General features: G+C 47.8%; 1 protein-coding gene across 2 annotated transcripts in view; it reads right to left on the reverse strand.

Moving 5' to 3' along the window:
• trpc5a (transient receptor potential cation channel, subfamily C, member 5a) overlaps positions 1-22,270 on the reverse strand; it is a 70,146-nt gene that overhangs the window by 30,793 nt on the left and 17,083 nt on the right. For both annotated transcript variants that reach the window (XM_046380998.1, XM_046380996.1), the window contains exons 2-7: positions 10,418-10,459; positions 9,816-9,918; positions 9,234-9,484; positions 5,475-5,654; positions 5,191-5,328; positions 4,281-4,487 (exon numbers count right to left, since the gene is read on the reverse strand). In XM_046380998.1, coding sequence (XP_046236954.1) covers positions 4,281-4,487; positions 5,191-5,328; positions 5,475-5,654; positions 9,234-9,484; positions 9,816-9,918; positions 10,418-10,450 — 912 coding nt within the window. In that variant the 5' untranslated portion in view covers positions 10,451-10,459. The remainder of the gene's footprint in view (positions 1-4,280; positions 4,488-5,190; positions 5,329-5,474; positions 5,655-9,233; positions 9,485-9,815; positions 9,919-10,417; positions 10,460-22,270) is intronic.

The raw sequence follows: 22,270 nt of genomic DNA on the forward strand, positions 1-22,270 counted from the left end.
CGAGTTCAGACGAAAGCTAAAACACGTAGCAGCAGCAGCAGCCAGAACAGAGACTTCATGATGCACGAAAGTGTGAACGTGTGGAGGAGCGACGCAGGGTGGATGCAACATGGAGTAATGAGAGATGGGAGGAGCGAGCGGAGGCTTACGGCGTCCCGACGGCGTGGGTCAGCTCTCCCGACAGCATCGACTCCTGTCAGCGTCTGCAGTTAAACGTCAGTCAGACGTTAGCAGACGTCCTCCTCAGCTGCTCCTCCACCAGCTCCTGATTACCTACGTCTCTCTTTCCCATCCCTCCACCTGACATCCGTCTCTCTCCTCCATCCACGGCCTCCTCCGCTCTCCCTTCTGCTCTTCTTCTGTCGCTGCCTTCATTTTCTTTCCATCTGAGCGTCTGCTTCTGTCAGCTCGGTGACTTTAATCGGCGCGAAGGCTTACGCGTGTCAGAGGCCCAGGAGAGTTTTGAATGTGTTGAGGAGTCCAAACGTCTGACTGCACATGAAGGCAACTGAAAGCCTTTCCACTTTCTGTTATTAAATTCTAATAAATTACTTTGACTTTTCACGAGCTCCCTCACAGCACATTAAGTCATTAAAATGAGCTCCACCTGCACCAGCTGCGACATTAAAGCCATCTTAAATTAAAAAATACACTATTCGAGCACTTCTTCCCTTTGAGCTCATCGCCTCTAAAGCCAAGATGGACGGACGTGGGACACCCACCCTTTGGAAAACACTGCAGATGTTTGCCTGCTGGTCCTGTCAGTGTACAGTAAGTACATTTGGTGCAGTTCCTTTACTGTACTGGTACTGTACTGTGTTGGCAGAATGTTCAGTAATTATGTGGAGTTCAAGAATACATTATGCATACAGAAGATGTCTAAAATACCACAGATTTTTTGCATGTCAGCCATCTTCCTCTTCATCACCTCATCTTTCTCTCTCCAGCAATCCCTCCGTCTCCACTCGCTTCCCAACAGTTTGAGCTCGTCTTATTAGCCGCTGACAGCTCGCTCTCTCTTCCTCACTGACTGGTCCTCATCGCGTCCCCTTCTTTCCTCCTTCTCTCTCATCGCTCTAAATTTGAGAAGGCGTCTTATGTTTTATTTTTTTTGTTTTTCTGGGTTTTTTTCGTCTCCAGAGCGCCACGGGATGTTCTGAGAAATAAGACTTGTGCTTTCTGCTCAAAGGACTCCTCTGCCAGAGCTGCAGCCAATTATACCTCCCAGCAAGGTGTAGCAGAGGGCGGAGAGGCCGACTGCAGTCTGAGTTCGTGTCAGTCACATCGCAGCGAAAGCACGTTTAATTAGAGTATTTGTGTCTGAGCTGCAAAAGAGTGACGAAAACATGAACTCCTGACTGCTGGGGTAACAATGAGATTAGCAGCAGAGGATTATTCCAATCAAAGAATTTCTCCAACATTAGTAACTACAAGCAGATACTGTAGGAATAACAATTAAAATGCATTTTTATTGACAGCAACGATCCCACACCACGTGGATGAAACAAAAGACTTTGGGGGCTATTCTCTTAACATGCCGTAAATTAATATTTAGGAGACAGAGTTTACTATTAACACCATCGGATCCCTCAAGATGGTGTCCATTATGTTTTTTTATATGACAAAATCCTTAATAAATCCATCTGTGTGGTGAACAATCCTAAAATACACAAACCAGCACATTCACGGTTAGTTACATGGAGACTCTCCAGAAGTGGGTTGCAGTTTTCCTGGTTTACAATGCTAATAAAGCCATTTCAAAACACTTCAAAACCCAACATAAGCCCTGCAGTAGCATTCAAACACACAGCAAGCAAGAAAAAGCTCACTGAGACAACAGGAAGTACGCTCCTGGAAAAGTCACCGCCAGTTCTTGCTAACCCCTCTGATGAAACGATTAGCCGATTAATCAGCAGAAAGCCAATCAAAAGTGAGTGTTTAGACTGTTGATTGAACCGAACAGACAAATCAATTAAACTGAGCAAAAATCTTAACTTGTAAAAGCTCTTAAGCTGTCAAGTAATTGCAGTGGAGTACAAGTACAACATTTCCCTCTGAACTGTAGTAGAGTAGAAGAATAAAGTGACATGAAATTAAAATACTTAAAGTTAAGATACTTCAGATTTGCACTTGAGTAAATGTACTCAGTTACTTTTCCCCACCTGCCCCACACCTGCCGCACTCACGCAGACGTGATGTCTGTGAAGGAAACATTTATTGTGTTTGCAAAAACATCAGGATGCATTCAAAGACACCGACTGCCTCACAGACTGTGAGCGCTGAGAGAAAACGTTCTGATCGATGAGGAGTTGATGTTTAAGCTGCGCGCTGAATTATCTATTTTAAGTTGTTTTTTTCCCCTCCAGGTTCTCAATTTATATGCTAATTTTTCCGTCATCTCTCCCTCTTTGCGAAGCTGGTGTTATGTATTAAATCATCACCTCTGTCACTACTACACCTCAGCGTTCTTCACCACAGCTCCTCGCTGCAGCTCCTTCACCTTTGTCGTCCTCCTAAATCTTCATCTTCATCACCACTCCAGCCTTCGCCTCTCTGTCTAGCCATCCCTCCATCCTCCTAAATCCTCCAGCCTGGAGAAGCAGCTAACCTCCACCTATCGTCACTTATTCATCATCTCGATCTTTCTCCACATCACCACACTTTCAGAGGTGAAAAAGTCACCTGCTCCTCCTGTTCGCTTCCTTATCGAATATGAGCTGGTCTTCAGCTAGCATGTCACCACGTACAGTTAGCATGCAAGCATGTGAGCAGTTAGCATGTAAAAAACAAAAGTGTGTTTAATGTTTAGGGTGTAATTCAGCATTAGCATGTTAACATATACAGAGTTAGCATTTTAACATGCACGCATACATCAGTTGAACGTGTCAACATCAACTGTGTTAGCTTAGCATCTGTAGCATAGCCTGTTTTAATGTGCTAATTGTGTGTTAACATACTGACAGCAGGCTACTTGTTCTATGCTACAAGTAACCTGTTAGCATGCAGCATCTTAGCTTTTTAGGCTGTTAGCATGTTAGCACAGGTAATTTGGCTGCTTTTATTTCAAATAACTCAGAAGTTGTCTACTTTGCTTTTTGATAAAAAGCAATAATAAAAATAACAGTTTTTTTATTCCTAAAAAAAAATTTCAAAATGAATTTTAAGTTTGGCATCAGCACAGGAAATCCGGTTTTGTGCTGGTGCTCGCTTTGGAAATCTTCACCAGTGGTTCTGTATGCAAGCTTTTTATAAGATTGATTTTTAAGATTTTTTAATCTCTATAAGATGAGATTATTCCTCCCAAAGATGATGTGCAGTGTAGCCTCGTGTTGTTTATGTAAATTTTGCTTCCATAAAAGAATAACTGTGGCAAGTGACAACGAGAGATTGATGCAAACCCCTTAAATCTTTATTCCTGTGATCTTCTCTACCTGTGGAGTCTGTCCTCAGTCTTCACATCTTTACCTGTGTGACCTCCGCTCCTCAAGAGACAGAAAGCACATCACTTCCTGCTCTTATCTCTCTGTCTCCCTCAATCCATCCCCGTATCATCCTGTGGCTTGCTGTCGTCCCCCGTGTCCTCACCTCGCGCTGTCCTCCCACATCCGTCTGGCAGGATCCCTCTGTCTCAGGAAGCTGGAGAGCAGCAGGGAAAAGACAGGCGGACAGACAGAGGGAGGGAGACGGGGATCGCCTTGGGGTTTTCTAACTCTGTTTCTTCCTCTGACTCTATCCCGTCAAATCTCCGTCTCTTTCTCGCTGATGCGCTCACTTCATCCCTCCAGCTCTCTGCTCTTCTCTCTTTCGGCGTCGTTAAATCTCTCTTTTCTCGCGTTCGCTCGCCCTGCATCCGCTCTGGCTCATTATCTCGCTCGGTTCGGCGCTCTTCCCTCTCCGCCCCGTTCATCCTCCCTCTTTTATCCCTCCTGCTCACCTGGTCTCCCTCTGTTTTCCACGCTCGTCTTGCAGTCTCGCTTTCCTCTGACAAGTCCCACGAGCAGAGCAACAAAGTCCTTCAGTCCCCCAAAGACGAGGAAAGGTTGTACTGTGGGATTGTATGTTCACATTTTTATAGATGTAACTGGGGCAGAAGGTTCACTGTGACCCTCAAATGAACCCATACGGAAATATAATATACAAAGTGAGTCATATATCTGAAACACCAGTAAGTACTTTGAGTTTTCGGCAATATTTTCCACACAACTTTGCACCTTTGCTCCTGCAACTTTTCAGTAGTTAATCTGAAGTTAATCTGGTTTTGATCCAGGTCGAATCCCTACCTCTTTCTGGTGGTACTTGATGGCCAGTTTTAGCTTGGCCAGGTCGTGGCACTGTCTGGGGTCCAGCTCCTCGCTCTGGTCATTGTCTCTGTGGTTCAGAATGGTTTCCAGCTCTCTTGAACTCCTGGCCTGGTCCAGAAGGTCTTTGGCGAACCGTTTGCACTGCTGTGACAACTCTTCGTACTCCTGACGAAATTCATTCTCCACCTGAAGAGATTGAAAACAGGAAAGGTTGTAAGAGTGGGAGGAAGTATATATACTTTTTAAAGTATTTATGATGCATCTGCAGCTGCCTAGAACTTTCATGGTTACTTATACAACTCAAAAATAACGGTATCACAGTGTATCATTGATGCAAAAATGATTTCAAAGCCTTCACTGTGTATCACAGAATTTCTGAAAGAGTAACGATAGGTAAAGCATGAGGCCATCTGTGGATAAAGTGCTTCAATTTATGGCAAAGAAAAATGGAAAGTATGTTGTAAAATATATGCAAAGAGACACTTATAATTGGACAAGTGGAGTAAACACTTGATCCAAGCAAATAATATAAATGATACCGGATGGTTATGCTTCCACAGAGGTTTTAACAACCCATCAGCTTTAGGACATGGCATACCTCCAGTGGGGTTCGCTTGGGCACTTGGAGAATCGATGCCAAGGAGAAATGAAGCCTCCTGGTGGACCAGCGTTTTATTGTGACACTTTAAATCAATGTCTCGTTTAATTTGACAGTAAGCTGTATATTGTGGAAATTAAAACTGGCAGAAGACATGAGGATAATCCTTCGCCGGTCCCTACACGGCAGAGTGAACCTTCTCTCCACCAGCTGCAAACAGTTTCTTTCTGCGAGACAAATCCTCCATCTTTGGGAATAAGCACAGGATCAAAAAGACATCATCGGCCATACCTTGCTGAGCTCCTTGAGTTCCCAGCCCAGTCTGAAGGCCGTGAGGATGGGGTCTTCACTGGACAGCGCGATGAGGGACGGCGAGGCCAGAGCCTTGTAGATGTTGAGTCGGGACCGTGAATGCCGAAGACTGTCGACCTGCACAGGACATGAAAGACGGACAGAGGACGTTTAAGGTATTTAAGATGCTAAAACTTCACGTCTGTGCTGGGTGAGTAATTGCTGCACATTCAAGTGCTGACTTTTGTGGAAACCAAGACGAAAGCAGAGAGACAATCACTGACCTCCGAACTGGACACACACTCGACGCAGTCGCATCGTATCTGGTGCGGTCTGGGGATGGTGACCTTCCGCTGGACGAGGAGCTTGATGATCTCGTAGTTGTTGGTGTGAGCAGCGAGCATGATGGGAGTGATGTCGGGGGTGAACTCTGAAAACTGACTGTCCATCATCAGCGAGGGGACCTGCAGAGGAGCAAACACTCTTCACCACATGCCCGATCATGGTTTGTCATGTAGGCTAAAACTTTCACGTAGGCCCGCAGGTAAAGAGAGAAACATGAAAACAAAACCCTGATGCGCTTTTACTGTGTAATTAAAAGGCTGTGATTCAACACTGTCACATAAGGGGAGCGGCTCAAAGACAAATTAGCCAAACGAAGGCTCAAATCAAACTTAACACAAATTGAATTAGTGTAAAGTGTTTGACAAAAGGAGCTTCCTGTTCGACAACACTGCAGAGGTTCATTTATTTAAAGTCACATCCCCTCCAGAACTCATTACATCCCTCACTGATGCGACTCTGAACAGCTGCTGCAGCTTGAGAGTGAACGAGCGTTTCATTACCAACAGATGGTAAAGGTAGACGTGAGAGGGACGATATGGTTACAACACGAGAGCTTAAAGGCCCAAACCAGAGCGTTTCCTGAGCTCACCAGACCGGGTTTTACATATCTGGATCCATTTCCTCCCTTTCCATGCAGCCATTACTTCCCATTCTGCGATGCATATTCAAACAAATGTAAACCAGTGGCTGCAAGGAATAACAAAGTGATTTAATTTGAAGTTAAAAACACTTTTTGAACGGCTTTTTCGCTCTACTTCACTTCAGCATTTTAGAGTTCGAGGTGATTTGTTTAATCCCGCGTACGTAAGCGTGTAAAAGGCACATGATGTGCTGCTGTGGACGTTTTGTGTCCTGATTATTTCTTGGCCAGGTGCAACCTGGCAACCTCACGGAGTCAAGAACACAGCCAGACATGCGTGGCTTCCTGTAACGTGTTCTGAAAGACTGGCGGAGGAGGAGGAAGAGGAGGAGGAGGAGATCTTACCTGACTCAATACATGTACGTTTACTGGTGGATAAAACAAGAGACAAATACAAGAGACAGTCGAAACAACACAAATATTATTACCAGTGAGTTTTACTGTGCTGTCATTCCTTATAATCAGCTCTCAGTTTCAGTTTCACACACATCGGCGTACGGCCACATTAGCGTGTGTCATGGCTGCTGCTTATCAGGCGGGGGGCTTGAAGTTCAGTGTTAACACATGAAGGATAAAAATGAAAACGTGTTTGGATGCTGCCAACATAAGGCATCCAAATCCTGTGATGCTCACACACACACACACACACACACACACGGAGTGAGAGGAGCAGACCGGAGGAGGAGGAGGAGGAGGAGGAGGAGGAGCAAACACGTGTGGACTCTTCCGTCTCTCAGAGGGAGGACGAAGCAGAGGGCTTCTGTCTGTCCTCCTCATCTTATCTTCCCTCTCACCTCCTCCTCCTGCATCCTCTCCTCCTTTCCTGTCTCCTTCATCTCTGCTGCCAAAACCTCTTTTTTCCTCCTCATCTGATCTCTCTATTTCTCTCTCCTCTTTCCATCTCTTGTTGTTCCTGGCGTTCTAACAGCCGCCACGGGCTGGACATCACACACTGATTAAAGTGACACACACACACAAATGGATAATTCTGAAAAACTCACAATCAAACACACTCCAACACAAAGAAAAACGCTGTGTGTGTGTGTGCGTTTCGATCTGAAAGCGCTGATTCGACTGTTGAGGACAATCTGAAAACCTTCTCACTACTGACTCAGGAAAACCTGAGCCAGTTTTTAGGGAAAAATCTGCCAGAGTTGAGCTCGAACTTCCTGGAGTCTCCGCTGCGCCAAGAAATAGTCCCGCCCCGCGAGACAGCGAATCGTCGTCTTGGCTCTTTGGTTTTTGGGCGGATTAAACACACCAGATATAACGAGTTAATCAGTGAGCTCCAGCAGTCTTTAGTTGTCTGTTTGAAACACTTAATTCAAATAACTGAAACTGATCTTTTGCAACACGACAGAGAAACCACAGGAAGTTTGTCCTGCCAGTCGCCTGCCCATCATCACATTTTACTGTAGAGTAGACTGTTCGGAGACTGTTGAGACTATTTTTACACAAACACAAATTTATACAAGGATGAAACCTGGCTGCTAACATCTGCAGCCACACACACACACACACACACACACACACACATCAAAGCAAAGTGTGAGCGAGAGCCTGGAAAACTTTTCCTCATCTGCATAGCTCTCCATCGCTTTCTCTTTCTGTTTCTCTCACTTCCTCTCCTCGTCTCCCTCATTCGTGCAACATCTTCGTCTTTTCCTCCCTTCATGCTCAGACCTTCTTGTTTCATCCTCCTCTCCGTGTTTCATCACTGCCTGCTGCCTCATTCCTACTGAGCTGTGCCAGGTTTGTAGTTAATCGGGGAGTAGGAGAGCAGAGAGGGAAGGAAAAATGAGGACGGATGAAAAGGGGGGAGTGAGGAGAGGGGTGGGGGGGACCGAGCAAGAGAGAGAGAGAGAGAGAGAGAGAGAGAGAGAGAGAGGGGGAGTCGGACTGAGTCAGATGGAGAGGAAGAGCAGAAAGGTCAACAGTTTCGCAAGAGAAGATAAAAGGCATCGACTCTACCTGTCAGCTGACAAAGAGCAGTTCAGAACACACACACACACACACACACACACACACACACACACACACACACACACACACTCAGATCTTAATATAGGCATCACATGCATGCACTCAGACGCACACGGGCGCACAAACGAGCGGTGCTGTACGTCATGTGGTTTACGTGCGAGAAGTCGCTTCTGACTCAAAGTCGTATGAAACAACTTTATTCCCACGTCGATAAATAAAGTGCGGCCCAAACTAAAAAAATTTCCTCGGGAGGAAGTTCACTCAGCTCAGAGTGAAGTCGTTACGGCTCACACTTTTCATCCTTTTGTTTATAAATGCTGCCAATGTCACCGAACTCGTGTACGAGATCCAGTATGTGATAACGAGACGATACGCTCTGTCGACTCTGTGTGGATTATGACGGCGGCTCTCTGGTTTATGCACTAAACGCTCGCTAAGAGGAGGCTGTGTGAGAAAACGAGAAGAGAAAAGGCAAGAAAAGGAGAGAAGAGCGAAGGAAGATGATAACGAACAGAAACACAGTCGAGAGCAGATTTGTTCCCATCGTCGTCCAACTGAGCGGCAACCAAAACCCTTCCCACAATCCCCTGCTTTCGGCCAAGGGTTGGTTGCCGTGGCGACGCGGAACCACATCCAGGAAACAACGTGCAAGAAGAAAGTCTCTTCATGCTCTTCCTCTCTCTCTCTCTCCTCTGATTTCTTTTGCAATGTCTCCCTTCACTCCTCCTCCTCCTCCTCCTCTTCATCTGTACTCCCTCATCATTTTAAATCTCTCTTACTCTTTCACTTCCTCTCTCAACTCCCCCAACACCTACATGTTAACTGAACTGTTCAACATGTTCTTTTCCTCTCTCTCTCTCTCTCTCTCTCTAACACACACACACGCACACACACACGCACACACACACACACACACACACACACACACACACACACTCACAGGCAGACAAATATACATTCTGTCTGTAAATCCTATTTCACAGCACGTCTGTTTAATGTTGTGGCGTGGAGCGTCACAGTGAATGGATGCTGCACTCATTACCTCTCACACACGAACACACACACACGCACACACCTGTTTCTCGCCGCTGGGCCTCCTGTGCGACAGCAGCAGCTCCACGGCGCCCACCACCTCCTTCCTGATGGCGTACAGCAGGGCGTCGCCCGTGTGGATGCCGTGGTCGAGCAGGAGCTCCATGATCTCCAGGTTCTCGTTCTCGATGGCGATGAGGAGCGCGCTGCGGCCCAGCGGGTCCAGGCAGTTCACGTCCATGTTGTAGTAGACCTCGGCCTCGCGCAGGGCATGTTTGACTCCCGCGTAGTCGCCTGGAGGCAGCAGAGGGAGGGTGGAGGTTTGACGTGGGTCCACAGGGTACCTGTCATAGTCTCAGTGTTTGCTTCTAATCTGTTTCCTGTTTTATTTTGAAAGGTTTAAAAGTTTCTCCCCATGGTTTCCCCCACCTGTTTTCTGTGCAATCTGTGTTTCAAATAACTTGAAAAATTGCAACATTAATTTGGTTTTCTTGAGCTAAACAGAAAGAATGTGGCTTGAACAGTCCGGGTTTCAAGGACCAAAGTGCGACGTCAGCCGTCACAGCGACGACACCTGAGCGACCGGCTGCTGACGCTGTTATGAAGGTGTGGAGATGAAACGCACCTTTCTCCACGGCGGTGAGGTAGGCCCTCTCCTCGGCGGACAGCTCCACCTCAGCCCGGACGATCTGGAGCGGGATGCGGTCGCGGTACGGCGAGTACGTCGCCTAAAGCACAACAAAAAAAACTTCAAACACACAGGAAGTGTGCAAAAACACAAAATCCTCGCTTTTCGAGTCATCGATTGCACAATCAGTTTTAATTCCAACTCAGCTGCACTCAGAGATCTTGACTTCCTGAGGTTCCTGCTTTAATCTTTCAGCACACTTTGTAAAATCTATTTTTAAAGATGCCACTTAAATGAAGTTAGTATAACATCACTAAACTTCATGCTGACCAGATGGACTTGAAGCTGACAGACAGCAAATTGTTTTCATGAGGCTAAAAGGCTCAATATTTGACTCTGACTGTTTGACTCAAACAGGCTCAGAAGTCAAACAAATCAGCTGTTTGTTTATTTGCCAAAGCGAAATCCGGTAAAAGCTCTCCAAGCCTTTCGAAAACATCACGCGACCTGATTTCTCGTCACATCACAGCCGAGCTCTGTGGCTGAAAACATGACGTGAAGTCACAGCCGGTAACCTTGGAGACGGCAGGTGGACTCACCTTCTTGTAGTACAGCTGTGTCATGGGATTCATCTGGCCCGGCTGCAAGGAAGACAGACAGAGACAGAGACAGAGACAGAGAGAGTTACTACGGAAGCCCGGGAGTATCAACAACACTGCAGCAAGCAGAGGCGAACAAACGAGATGTTGTGCACCTGAACTTCTCACAGGCAGAAAAAAGGGCAACATCTGTATCACAGCTGGCACAAATCAGAAGACATGTGCTCCTCCAGAGCTCCAGAACTTTCCTGAGAATCATCACGTTTTTAGGTTTGCTTCAGTATCAAAGTAATTCAGTGTTAAGCTGTCTGGACATTCGCGACTTCACTGCCAACACGAACTAATAAAAGCTAATAAAAATGGTGGTAATTTGCCAAAAGGTAAACAAATACGGATGAAAAACACTTTCATTAACCTCTATGTGACACAGCTGCTGGTCACATTTTAAATAGCTGATGACATCCTGATGCAGCGGAGGCGACTGGAAATCCGTTCTGTGGTTTGTTTTGAGGCTGAAGAACTTTGGGTGGACTGTCCCTTTAAGAGTTCACTGAGTTCTTCTGTCATTAATTCAGACAGGTGGACAGTGAACCAGCAGATAAAAGATAAACAACAATAGTGAACCTTCTAAAAGTAAGTTTAAGATCTAAAACTCCACGTTCCACTTCACTGAAAACCCTAAAAGCTTCTTCTGATCTAAGCTGTGTGACGTTTGAAGACAAGACGGCGAGAGACGCTGATGGACAGGCAGACAGTGGAAGCGTTGCAGATTAGCGACGTTCAGCACAGTAACACAGCACACAGAGCAGCGATGAGCCTCCGGTCTCGTCTCAATGCATGTAATCCCCACGAGCCGCCGCCTCCCGGAGAACGTTTAGACGCTCCGCTTGTTCGCACATTTTCTATTTGTTTGTGTGGGTTTTATCACGTCGACTCGCTGCCCCGTAATTAGCCCCACGTTTGTTGGTTTTTGTTGGCGAGTCCCGATGCATTTCGATTGTTTTACGATTTTCCCTAAGCAGCGTGGGATTAATTTTCCAGCAGTGGGGAGTCGTCAAAATGAATCCAGAGGAATAAAAATGCTGATTAACATCTGCATGTGTGTGTGTGTGTGTGTGTCAGTAAGAAGGAGCTAATTACTGAAGCTTTTGGTTTGAATACTGGGGCCGGGGACAAACACTGAACTTTGCTTTAACGCCTTTTGGAGGTCTTCTGGAGGACGACAGCGAGATGAGCCGGGAGGGAAGACGAAAACCAACATTTACATGTGAACATCATTAGTCACACGTGCTTGGAGAGTAAAACCGGGAGGCCGGGAGCAAACTGCAGCCTGCACAGATGCTCATTTCCAGCTGTTGATGCCCATTAAAGCACAGACTGCAGACTGCAGAGTATTTGGATCAGTTCTGGACGAGGACTTGAGGGTTTCACTTGAACTTTACACACCTGAATCTCAAGTTCTGACTGGCAAAAATCCAGAAACTAAATCTGGCACCTTCCAGCAGGCTGCTGTCAAACCTAAACCTTTATTTAACTCAAACAATCCAGTAATCATTTGGACCATAGAAGCGGTGACACTTTTGCTATCGACCGAAGCCAAACTGCTTCTGGTGTTATGACGCAGAAGAATAAAACCTCCTGAAACTGTCTTTCAAGTGCAACAGAAACCAAAGAACCAAAACAACAATAACAACAACAACAACAACATCGTAGACCGAGTTTCCTCTCACGGTCAAAGACTTTTAATGAAGCTGAGAACAAATCCTGAAGTCCTACTCAACACCTTCAAAATACTCCACAGACACACAAACACGCAGCGGCCAAACACACTCTGGGCTCCTCGTCCTGTCAAATCCAAACACAACTCGTCCCTGAAGGAGAAGAAGATTGACGACCGGCTGCCAGGACGATGCGGGACCTGAATCCTAAATCTGCTGCAGGACCACCGGCTGTCAGCGCAGGCAAAACCTTTGCTGCACTCGTGTTTGTGAGAATAAAAGATGTCTCCGCCGCCGTCAGTGGACCCTTTCATCAACAGCTGACAGATAAGCGAATCCCTCCAGTCACCAGCAGCGTCGAGTGGACTGAAAATGCAGACTCAAGGCGGTTTCCACGGCGCCTTCGAGTGGAAAGGCCACCTCCATCGAGTCCGGCCTCAGCGGGACTGCAGTGAACTGACCTGAGCTCAGACGGGTTTGACCGAAGCACATGACTCGATGAGACTTGGGGGGCCAATACAGAAGCACATCTTCCCAGTGATACTTAAATACTTTTATTTTATACTTTTATTTGGGGGCAGCCGTGGCCTAGAGGTTGGATTTCAATCCCCCCACCAGACGGGCAGGAAAAATTTGGGTGTGGTGGAGTAATTAATGCGACAAATGCTCCCCCCTTCATTAGCTGGCTGATGTGCCCTTGAGCAAGGCACTTAACCCCCCAATATGCTCCCCGGGCGCTTGATGCTGCCCACTGCTCCTGTGTGTGTTTCACTGCTTGTAATTTGCCGGGTGTTGCATGTGTGTGTTCAACTGAGTGCTTCCTCTCTCGGAGCTGATCCGATGGAGGACAAAGACAGGACACTTGAGGCTGCGGTCCTCCTTCAGCTCCTTGTTAATGTCAGTGATAACGTTTGGTCTTCACGTTGACTTTCCTGGCTGAAAAATCACCGTCGGTGGTAAATATGTTTTGCGGACGGCAGACCGGACGCGGCGATAAGGATCTGCTCACGCCTGCGTGGCGCTGTGCGGCTGAGGGGCCTGTCCACGCCTGAATTATGTGGACCAGATTAAATTATGTGGATGAGATTAGTCCTGCAGTGGCGGATGTGCAGTTGCTGGAATGCAGATGCGTCCAAGATCTGCATAGCGAGGGGGAATTTATGCTGACGGCTTTACAACGCTCCACTGACGGTGGCTCAGCACTGCAGATAAGCTCCCTCGCTCCCACACAGGGAAACTTTTCCTCCGCTCGCCACGAAATTCACAAGTCTTTTCTTCCTGTCCTGTTTGTCTGCCGCTCTCACCTTCACTTCCCCGTCCTCTCCCCCCTCCTCTGCTCTCCCTTCTTCTTTCACACCTTTCATCTTATCGCCTCAACATCCTCATCTCTGCATCTTTTCAATTTTCTGCTCTATTTTGCTTCCATCATGACTCCATCTTGGAGTTGGTTCTCCTCATAATTCTCATCTTTCCTCTCTTTCCGTCTCATTGCCTTCTCGTTTTCCCCCTCGGCCGCAGTCGAAACAATTCTCTTCGACTCTCCACATCTGTCCCTCTCCCTGCTCCTCGTGCATTTTTTAAACTGCTGTGCTTTTTGCTCGCTGCGAGCCTGTCACAACCGCATCTTCATACAAAAAAAAACCCCATCAAAACAAATCCTGCAATCAAACCTTCCACGCAGCTAAGACCCGGCCGAGGAGAAAGTTCCATCAAGAGCTCAGATCTCACGGTAACCTGTGAAACATGAAGGCAGCACACGTCCCCATCATGTGACGCTGCGCTACAGGCAGAAGAAGTGAAGGTGCTGGACGTGTTGGCCTGGAGGGAGGGACGAGTGCTGCTGCAGTGCCAGTATGTACTGATGGTGGCACAGACAGAAACTAAAGTCCGCCGAGGGGCCGCAAGCTGAGGGGCCTCGAGCCGAGGGGCCGCGAGCCGAGGGGCTGAGGAAGAGAAAACCACATGCATGTTGTTGAGACAGCAAAACGACTAAACGACTGTTCTACGTGCCGTAACACAAACCGCCTCGACCTGCTGAAGGTAAAGAGTGATGGCAGCTGCAGGAGTCGTGTTGGTTAAAATGCTGATGGATTTTGTGTTCATCCAATTAGAGGACATGTTTAGAGTGCCTCTACTGACTGCCATGAAACCCTCAAAGAGGTTTTATGAGACGTGTAGTAGCTGTTAAATACTTGGCTCTGAGTGTATTAAGGACCTGCCTGCTGCGCTGACTTCCTGCCAAACTCCCGCCACGTCTTCGACTCTTTGAGCCCAAGCCTAAAATCCAGGAGGATGTTCGTCGTGTCCTCGCAGCTGATCAGTCGGCGGCGTAAAACGCAGATGGATTTACACGCAACATCAAGACGATTCTCTTGTTGATTTTCTGTTCAGCGTCTCCTGAGATGTTTTGTTGTCTCTCTCACTGCGTGTTTTTGATTTTTCACTTTTCCCCAACTCTCTTGGTGTAAAAAATACCTGATAAAAACAGTAAAAACACTTTGATTCTTTCACATGTGCACCTTAAAGAAGGTTTTTAATTAAACACACGAACAGACTGCAAACACGTCCGCCCGAGGGCCAAACGGCGGCAGAAAACGGCCGAATAAGCAGTCCTGTCGTCTTCAGCCACTCAGCAATAACGCTGGAAGTCTAATGAGAGAAAGTGCTGCGAGCAGGACTTCAGAGCCAGTGTGGGTGGTTCTCACTCCTCCTTCTGTGGACAACCTCTTTCTGATGTTTCCCTCCAGTCTGAACACCTCCTTCACACGTCTGCCCCGCACTCCGTCGCTCCCTCTTTCTGTCCCCTCCGTCTCTGACGAATCCCACCCTTCTCTTCCTCCGTCTCGTCGACTCTTTCGGTCCTCGTTTCACAGTGTTAATCCTGTCATGACGCGGCTCTGGTTTTGTGTCCGGGTAACACATTTAATCATCCTCTCCTCTCGCTCCACTCCTTTCTACTTTTTCACCCCCAACATCTGCCGCCATCTTGATTTATCTCCCTTCTCCTCCTCCTCCAGCACGCTTTCACCACCTCTTCATTCATCCCTGTGATATTCCCCTCCATCTCGCTCCCTCCACTCCGTCACTCTGGTAGTTTGTCTCCCTCCATCTTTGCTGTGCTTCATCAAACCCTGTGTGTCTTCTCTTCCCCACTTTCCTCTCTCTGCTGAAGTCCTGAAGTGTTATCAGGTAAAGCTTTAGCTAAATCCACTGTCTGCAAATTTCTCTCCATTTCAGACTCAACCCCTTCTTCCCCTCCAGTCCCCGCAGACCTCCTTTCTTCCTCCTTCCTCTTCCTCCCTCCATCTTGCCCTTTTCGTCCTGTCTATAAACAGATGTGTTTGCATGAAAGACAGAAGCAAACGCACTCAAAGCAAAACACCCTGATGGATTTCAAGTATGTGTTTTTGTATTTACCGTTCCGGCCTTTCTGAAGTACCGAGACACATAGTTTAAGTACACTTGAGGACGCGGTGTGGCTGAATCCCGGCTTAAAAGACACCAACATGCTCTCTGGGCAAAAAACATCCCATAAAAGCTCAGAGGAAAGAAAAATCACAATTAAATATGTGGAGTCAAATCCGGTGCTGAACAGTAATCTCTGTGGCTGCTGGACAACATAATCAGACTAAAAGGGAGGAAATGTTGGTGACAGAGCACCAGTCAGGTAAACATTACCTGCCGGGTGACGAGCGCAGCAAACTCAAATTACAGTCTTTGCTCACTTCAGCAGGAAGGGCACAACCGGCCCTGAGACGGCTGTTAACGCAAGACACAATGAAATGAAGTGACGGCCGCAGGGCAGAGGAAGAACGGATTTCCTGTTCTAATGGGAGCAAACGGAGGAGGACGAGGATTTAAAAAGAGGGATCGCAGGTCACACGGCGTGACGAGGAGGAGAACGGAGGGAAACTTTCAGCTCAGTTTTACAATGCGGTCAGTTCTGCTTCATGGCACGACTGTGCAGGAGGGCGGAGGAAGGAGGAGGAGGAAGAGGTGAATCTTAATGAGCGTCCTCACTTCATTTTCAGGAGAGATAAAAAAAAAACAAAAACCCTCTGTTGTGTTGCGTTCGAGGACGGTGGTGCTGCTTTGATGAAAAAGGGCTAAAGGGACGTGAAAGTCAGGGCAGAGGGGGGGCATCTTAATTGGAATCTTAATTAGTCCCCGAACAACTTCGACCCTGAGCATCCAACCCGAGGAGCCTGGACGAGCTGGAGGAGGACTGCTGGGGTTTTCCTCAGGCTGACGGGGGGTTAAAGTGTTGGCCGTGCGGCAGCGGTGGGGTTCAGCACGCAAACAGGAAGTCTGATTGTTAACGCTCATATGCTGAGTGAACCCACGTCCACCAGACGCCAGAAGAGACGCTGGCCCTCAGCGATGACGTCAGTGATGTCAGTGATGTCAGTGCGTCGTGCTGAGGGATGTTTGGTGAAGCCGATTCAGCCTCAGGGTCCACACAAAGTCTGTAACTTAGCTTCATTATCGCTGTTCAAACGTACGAATATGATTAAATTTGAATATTTTTGACACAAGCTGGTGTTGCACAGTCAAACATGAATGATGTTGTCTGTGTTGACTTTCTCAAAATTAGCAAGCGTGAACAGCTGGCAAAATGAACAAATGCTTCCCGACCGCAGCTGCGTTCACGGCAGCAGTTCAGATGTGATGATAAAGACTTCACGAGTCTGCACCCGGTGCCTCTGCTCTCCAGAGGAAACAGATCGCGGCGAGCTCCTGTCCCGACACGTGCTCATGATTCTGCATCCTTCAGTTGCGACTTTGGACCCGAGAAGCCGCAGAAACAACATGGTGGCGGGCGGCGTCACGGAGCGCGTAAACAGCTCTGCTGCTCGTTTAACCTTTGTTTAACAGGCCGAGCTAATTACAAACGCGCTCGTCGTTTACAACCTGAGCCTGGCAGAAGGAGAAAACGAGACAAATTCTGGCAAATGAAACCACGCTGGCAGATGATGCAACCCTTTGTTGTGTAACGCTCTAAATATAGAACCAAAAGGCATTCGGCGTTTGGGGAGACGAGACCGACGGCTGAACTGAAAATATCTCAACCCCAGCGCTACCTAAAGTCCTGAGGGATCCTCTGCCTGAGTCTCCCTCCGTCTCTAATCCCTCTGTCCCCCCCCTCCGTCTCTACTTCTTCATCCATCCCTCCTTCCCTCCCTGCTGCCTTTGGTTTCATCTCACCGTGACTGATTTCGCCCTCCTTCACGTCTCCTTCAGCCGCTCCATTCATCCCTTTCTCTTCTAATCTGCTTTTTCGATAATTCTCCTCTCTCTCTCTCTCTCTCCTTCATGCCATTTTTTTTGTAATCTCTCTTTCCCCGAGTCCTTCAGAATCCATCCATCCATCCATTCATCCATCCATCCTTTATCTCGACCCAACTCGTCTTCTTTGTCTCCCACTTTGGTTTGCAGACTTTCATTCGTCCCCTCGTCTCCTGTCATCCTCCACCTCTCCCCCCGCCATCTGTTTCACGCTCCCTCCATCATCCTCCTCACCTCTTCTCCTCCACCTCTCTGTCTTCTCATTTATCATTAAATGTCATACCCCCCCTCCATCCTTCATCCCCCTCTCCTCACCTGTCCGCTCCTCTTCGTCCTCGTCCCTCCCTCTGACATTTACCTCTTTTTCTTCATCCTCCTTCATAAATCCTTCATCTTTTCTCCTTCCTCCCTTTTATGATTTATCCCACTCAAAATCCTCAACTCACCCCCTCCTCTTCCTCCTCCCCTCCTGCTCTCACCCAGAAGTCTGCTTTTAACAAACACCTGAGAGTTAACAACAGAACTTTTCCTCAGACGGAGCAACTCGTTTTCGCCGTCCGCTCTCATTTAAATTCTCTTTAAGTCGAAGAAACTTTGTCACGGTGAGATTTAATTAAACCTCATCTGTTTACTCAGCGCTTCAGTCACTTCCTGATGTGACATATTTCTATTATTTTGGCTGGGGGAAAGAAAAAAAAAGTCTTGGCAGTTGATCTTTTTTCAGTTGGCACAAAAGACAAAAAGTTAATTTTGGATGGTGCTGGTGAAGCTCTGGATGAGTCACTCCTGAAGCTGCCTCGATTAGAGAAGAGAGGAAAGAGAGACGGCGAGGGGGGGGGGGGGGACGTTTGTGTCTCAGTGCAGCAGCGGAGATCAGTTCATAAACCAACCTTAAACCGACCCATGACGGCACAGAAATAACAGGCGGTGAGGGACGCGAGCACCGAGTCTCAACGACTGGGCCTCAGCCAGCCAGGCTACAGTCAATGTGTTCGAACAGACTGCGAGCGCTGACCACGTCGGAGCCTCGTCTCCTCATGCTGTCGGGCGCAATCGCTGACCCGCTACTCAGCGCGAAAAACACCAAGACCGTGAAACGTGTTGTGCGGGTTAATAACCAAGAGGTCAAATCTGTGCTGAAACCAGCAGCAGCAGGAGGAGGAGAGCTAGTTAGCCGCTAGCTGTTAGCAGAGCAGCCTGGTTGGCCGAGATCAACCTGTTTGGGTTCACTTATTCCCCAGTGAATCATCAAATGTGAAGTTTGAGCTGGACTTTAGGGAAAAGTGACATCTGAGATCGGCAGAGGAGGTCCAGACTGGTCCAGGCTTAACAGCATGGAGCTGCAGAAAGAGGCCATCAATCATTTCCCCACGCCAAACATGACGAGACCTTCAGGGAAGAAAAGCTGATCACTGAAGAAAAACACAATGGGCCTGCGTCTGAACCATTACATTTTCTCATTTCTTCTCCCCAACACTGCCAGCCTCCTAAAACCCTTTTCTGTGGGCTAAAAAAACAGTTTTGCAATAAAATAAATGTGAGAAGATGAAGTAACATCAGCTTAACGAGGACCGAGCACAAAGCAATGGGACTACAGACAGGATGCAGGAGAGTTACACGCATACGTCACAAAGCTGAAATAAACTTAGGAGGTCCCACTCCTCCTACTGTCCTCCCTACCTTCCTTCACTGTGTCCTTCCTGCCTTTAATTTACTCATACGTAATTATACAATGAGCTATAATTGAATTTGTTGCGCTACATCAGTCTTCTTAATTGGCCTGGTCGCCATGTTTCTGTGCCTGCATGAGTGTGTGTATTTGTGTGTGTGTGTGTGTGTGTGTATGTGGAGGTTTATGTGGCTCTGCATGCAAATGTGAGGTTGAAAAGGCTGCTGCTGCACTTGCATCAGTGAGTGTGTGTGTTTTCTGTGTGACTTTCTCTAATCAGTGTGTGTAAGCGTCCTGTGATCTGCATCACTGAACCTGGCACTGAGGGAGTGAGATGAACACACACACACACACACACACACACACAGGGAATTTTCCTAAACGGTGATAAATTGAGTTATTATCACTTCTGTGCTTGTAAGTGTGTGTTAGAAGAAGTGAGGACACTTGGGATTGCAGTAACACCTTTAAACTCTTAGCATATTAAAGTGTGTGTGTGTGTGTGAGAGAGAGAGAGAGAGAGTGTGTGTATGTGTGTGTTTCCATGAATGAGTGAGAGTCAAAACAAAGCTGTAAAAATGGCTGCTGCTGTCTTCCAGGCATTCAGATTCTCCTCTCTCTGTCAACACACACACGCACGCACACACACACACACACACACACAAGCACACACACACACACACACACACGTCTCTCGTGGTGTTTAGTCATGACAGATGGCAGCTGTGGTTTCTAGAAGCAGCAGGTTTGTCTGCGTGACGCAGTTTGCCCTCATGCCCAGCAGAGGGCGCTCTCTCAACTCCCCCATCAGTTTAATCTACTGGATGCCTGATTTACTTTTATCGGTAAACTAAGCTAATTAATAAACATGAAGCGGAACACAAGCAAGGAAACGGCGAAGATCAAATGACCAACAAAGACAGCAGCTGTCTTAAGTCTGCAGCCACAGCATCGATGTCGTCTGTCTTCAGCCGTCCCTCTCACCGGGACAGGAAGTGAGCTCGTATCGCCCGCGTGAACACAAAGAACGCACAAGAAGGGATTCCTGTGGCCTCGCCGCACCAAAGACCGCCGGGTCGTCGATGTTAACGTGAGCGCTGAACTCACATGTGTGTCAGCCACCTCGTTCACACAGTCAGAGGGCTGCAGTGATTACTGACAACACACACACGTAGGCCAGTGTCCATGAAAACAGGCCACAGGCTAATTAGTCTCCTCTGTGTGTGTGTGTGTGTGTGTGTTGGGTTAATTAGCCAGGAAGACAGCAGGCAGACGTTAGACGGCTTCCTTTGATCTGACGTAGCTAAGTACTTCCCATAGACACACACACACACACACACACACACACACACATCATATAAAAGATTCCACATTTTCTTGTTCTTCGTCTGACAGCAGATAAACAGCAGGCTTTCTAACTATGGATCAGTCACTAACACTGTGTCCTGCATTACCTGAGTGTGTGTGTGTGTGTGTGTGTGTGTGTGTGTGTGTGTGAGTGTGAGTGTGAGTGCATGTGTGTGTGTGGACCCTAAAAGCGTGTTGTGACTCCCATCCCGTGAGGAACATCTGAAATGACTGAGCACCTCGAAGATCTTTGAGCTGAGAAGATGGCTTGCTGATGCCCACAGATCAATAAGCTAAACAACTGGACGGACACGCCATCAACACGAACACGTCACGAGGAGTGTGAACGCCCTCCTCCTGTATGACGGATCTTGCCGTGCCGACGGTCGCTCCTCACGCCCTGATCCGTATCGGCTTAAGTAACTTTTAATGAAGAGGGTTTTGAGATTAAACTCCCTCTCGTTCTGCCTGACAGAAGCGAAGCGCCGCCGTCTTCTCCGTCCATTAAGCAGCTATTAGCCCGGTGGAACTCATTACAGACCCTGCTGGCAGGCAAACGACAAAAAAACATCAAATCCTGATCGCAAAAAGCCACCGAGGGAGAGGAGGGGAGGCTGAAAGAAAAATGGAGTTATCAAGCAAAAAGCGAGGACGGAAGACAGAGCGACTGAGTCAGCTGTCCTTCCAGGCGTCCGTCTGAGCTCCTGTCAGCCTGCGCTTGTCAAAATGTCAAAATAAAGTTGCCCCGCCGAGACAGGAAAGAGCATTTGGAGAAACGAGGGCAGCTTTTTGCTCCTCCAAAAAAAACCAAAAAAAACAAAACAACAAAAAGCCACGACTGAAAACGACAGAAATGAAAATGCATCTGTCAAAACCCGGCTAATTCAAGCCACAGTGTCTGACACAATAACCGCTTTCAGAGCTCATATCTTTTTAAATGAACCAGGAAGAAAACAAATGAGGTGTTTCCCGCAGATAAACCGGCGTGTTGTTACCAAGCCGACCCTGCAGACGGAGCGCCAGGCGGGAAGCAGATTAAAAAACCCACCAGAAGGAACGAGAGACAGAAAAGGACGCAGACGGATGAGATTCACTTCCTCCTCCGATGTGAAAACGCCTCAGCACGTCTTTGCCTCGGCGACACGGGCGACAGAAACAAGAGTCGCTCGCTGAATTAATGCTGTTCAGCTCCTCACAAACGGACAAGCAAACGCTTCAGGAAAGCAGAGAGCGAGAAATGAATCTCAGTCAGCGTTTCAATCGAACAGGCCAACAAATCCTTACTGCCACAAATGAGGCTAAGTATCTGTTCAGTCCTTTATTCTGAAATTCCAGATTCGTTTCCGCTTCCTCTGAGCCGCTGCGAGCTCAATGTGGCGCCCGTAGTTCATGATGTGACACTAGGTTCAGTGCGCTCACTGTGCCGCCATGAGTCAGCATTGCTCGAGCTGACTCAGCACATTACCGTCAGCGCAACGAAAGCTTCCCAACGCGAGCGAATTCTGCACGCAATCCGTCGAAATCCAAACCCTGAACACAAGCCGCCGCATGAGCCGCCGGGCCGTCGGGTCGACACGACGCTCAGCTACACAAATTTACCACCTGACGACCTTTCTTTGTCATGAAAAATCTGCTGCAGATGTCGCGAGACTTTGATCTGCTGCGCCGCGAAATCGAGCTGAGCGAGTCCGCAGAGGAGAAACCAAACCAGAAGGCGAGAGGAGGGACATGAGACAAACACAAACACACAAACAGCTGTGTGAAAACAGAGGAGGATGTGATGTGTGACAGCACTTCCTGTCTCGAGGGCCCAACCGCCGCCGCTGTCATGGT

This window comes from Scatophagus argus, chromosome 23, assembly GCF_020382885.2.
Source record: "Scatophagus argus isolate fScaArg1 chromosome 23, fScaArg1.pri, whole genome shotgun sequence".
NCBI lineage: Eukaryota > Metazoa > Chordata > Actinopteri > Scatophagidae > Scatophagus > Scatophagus argus.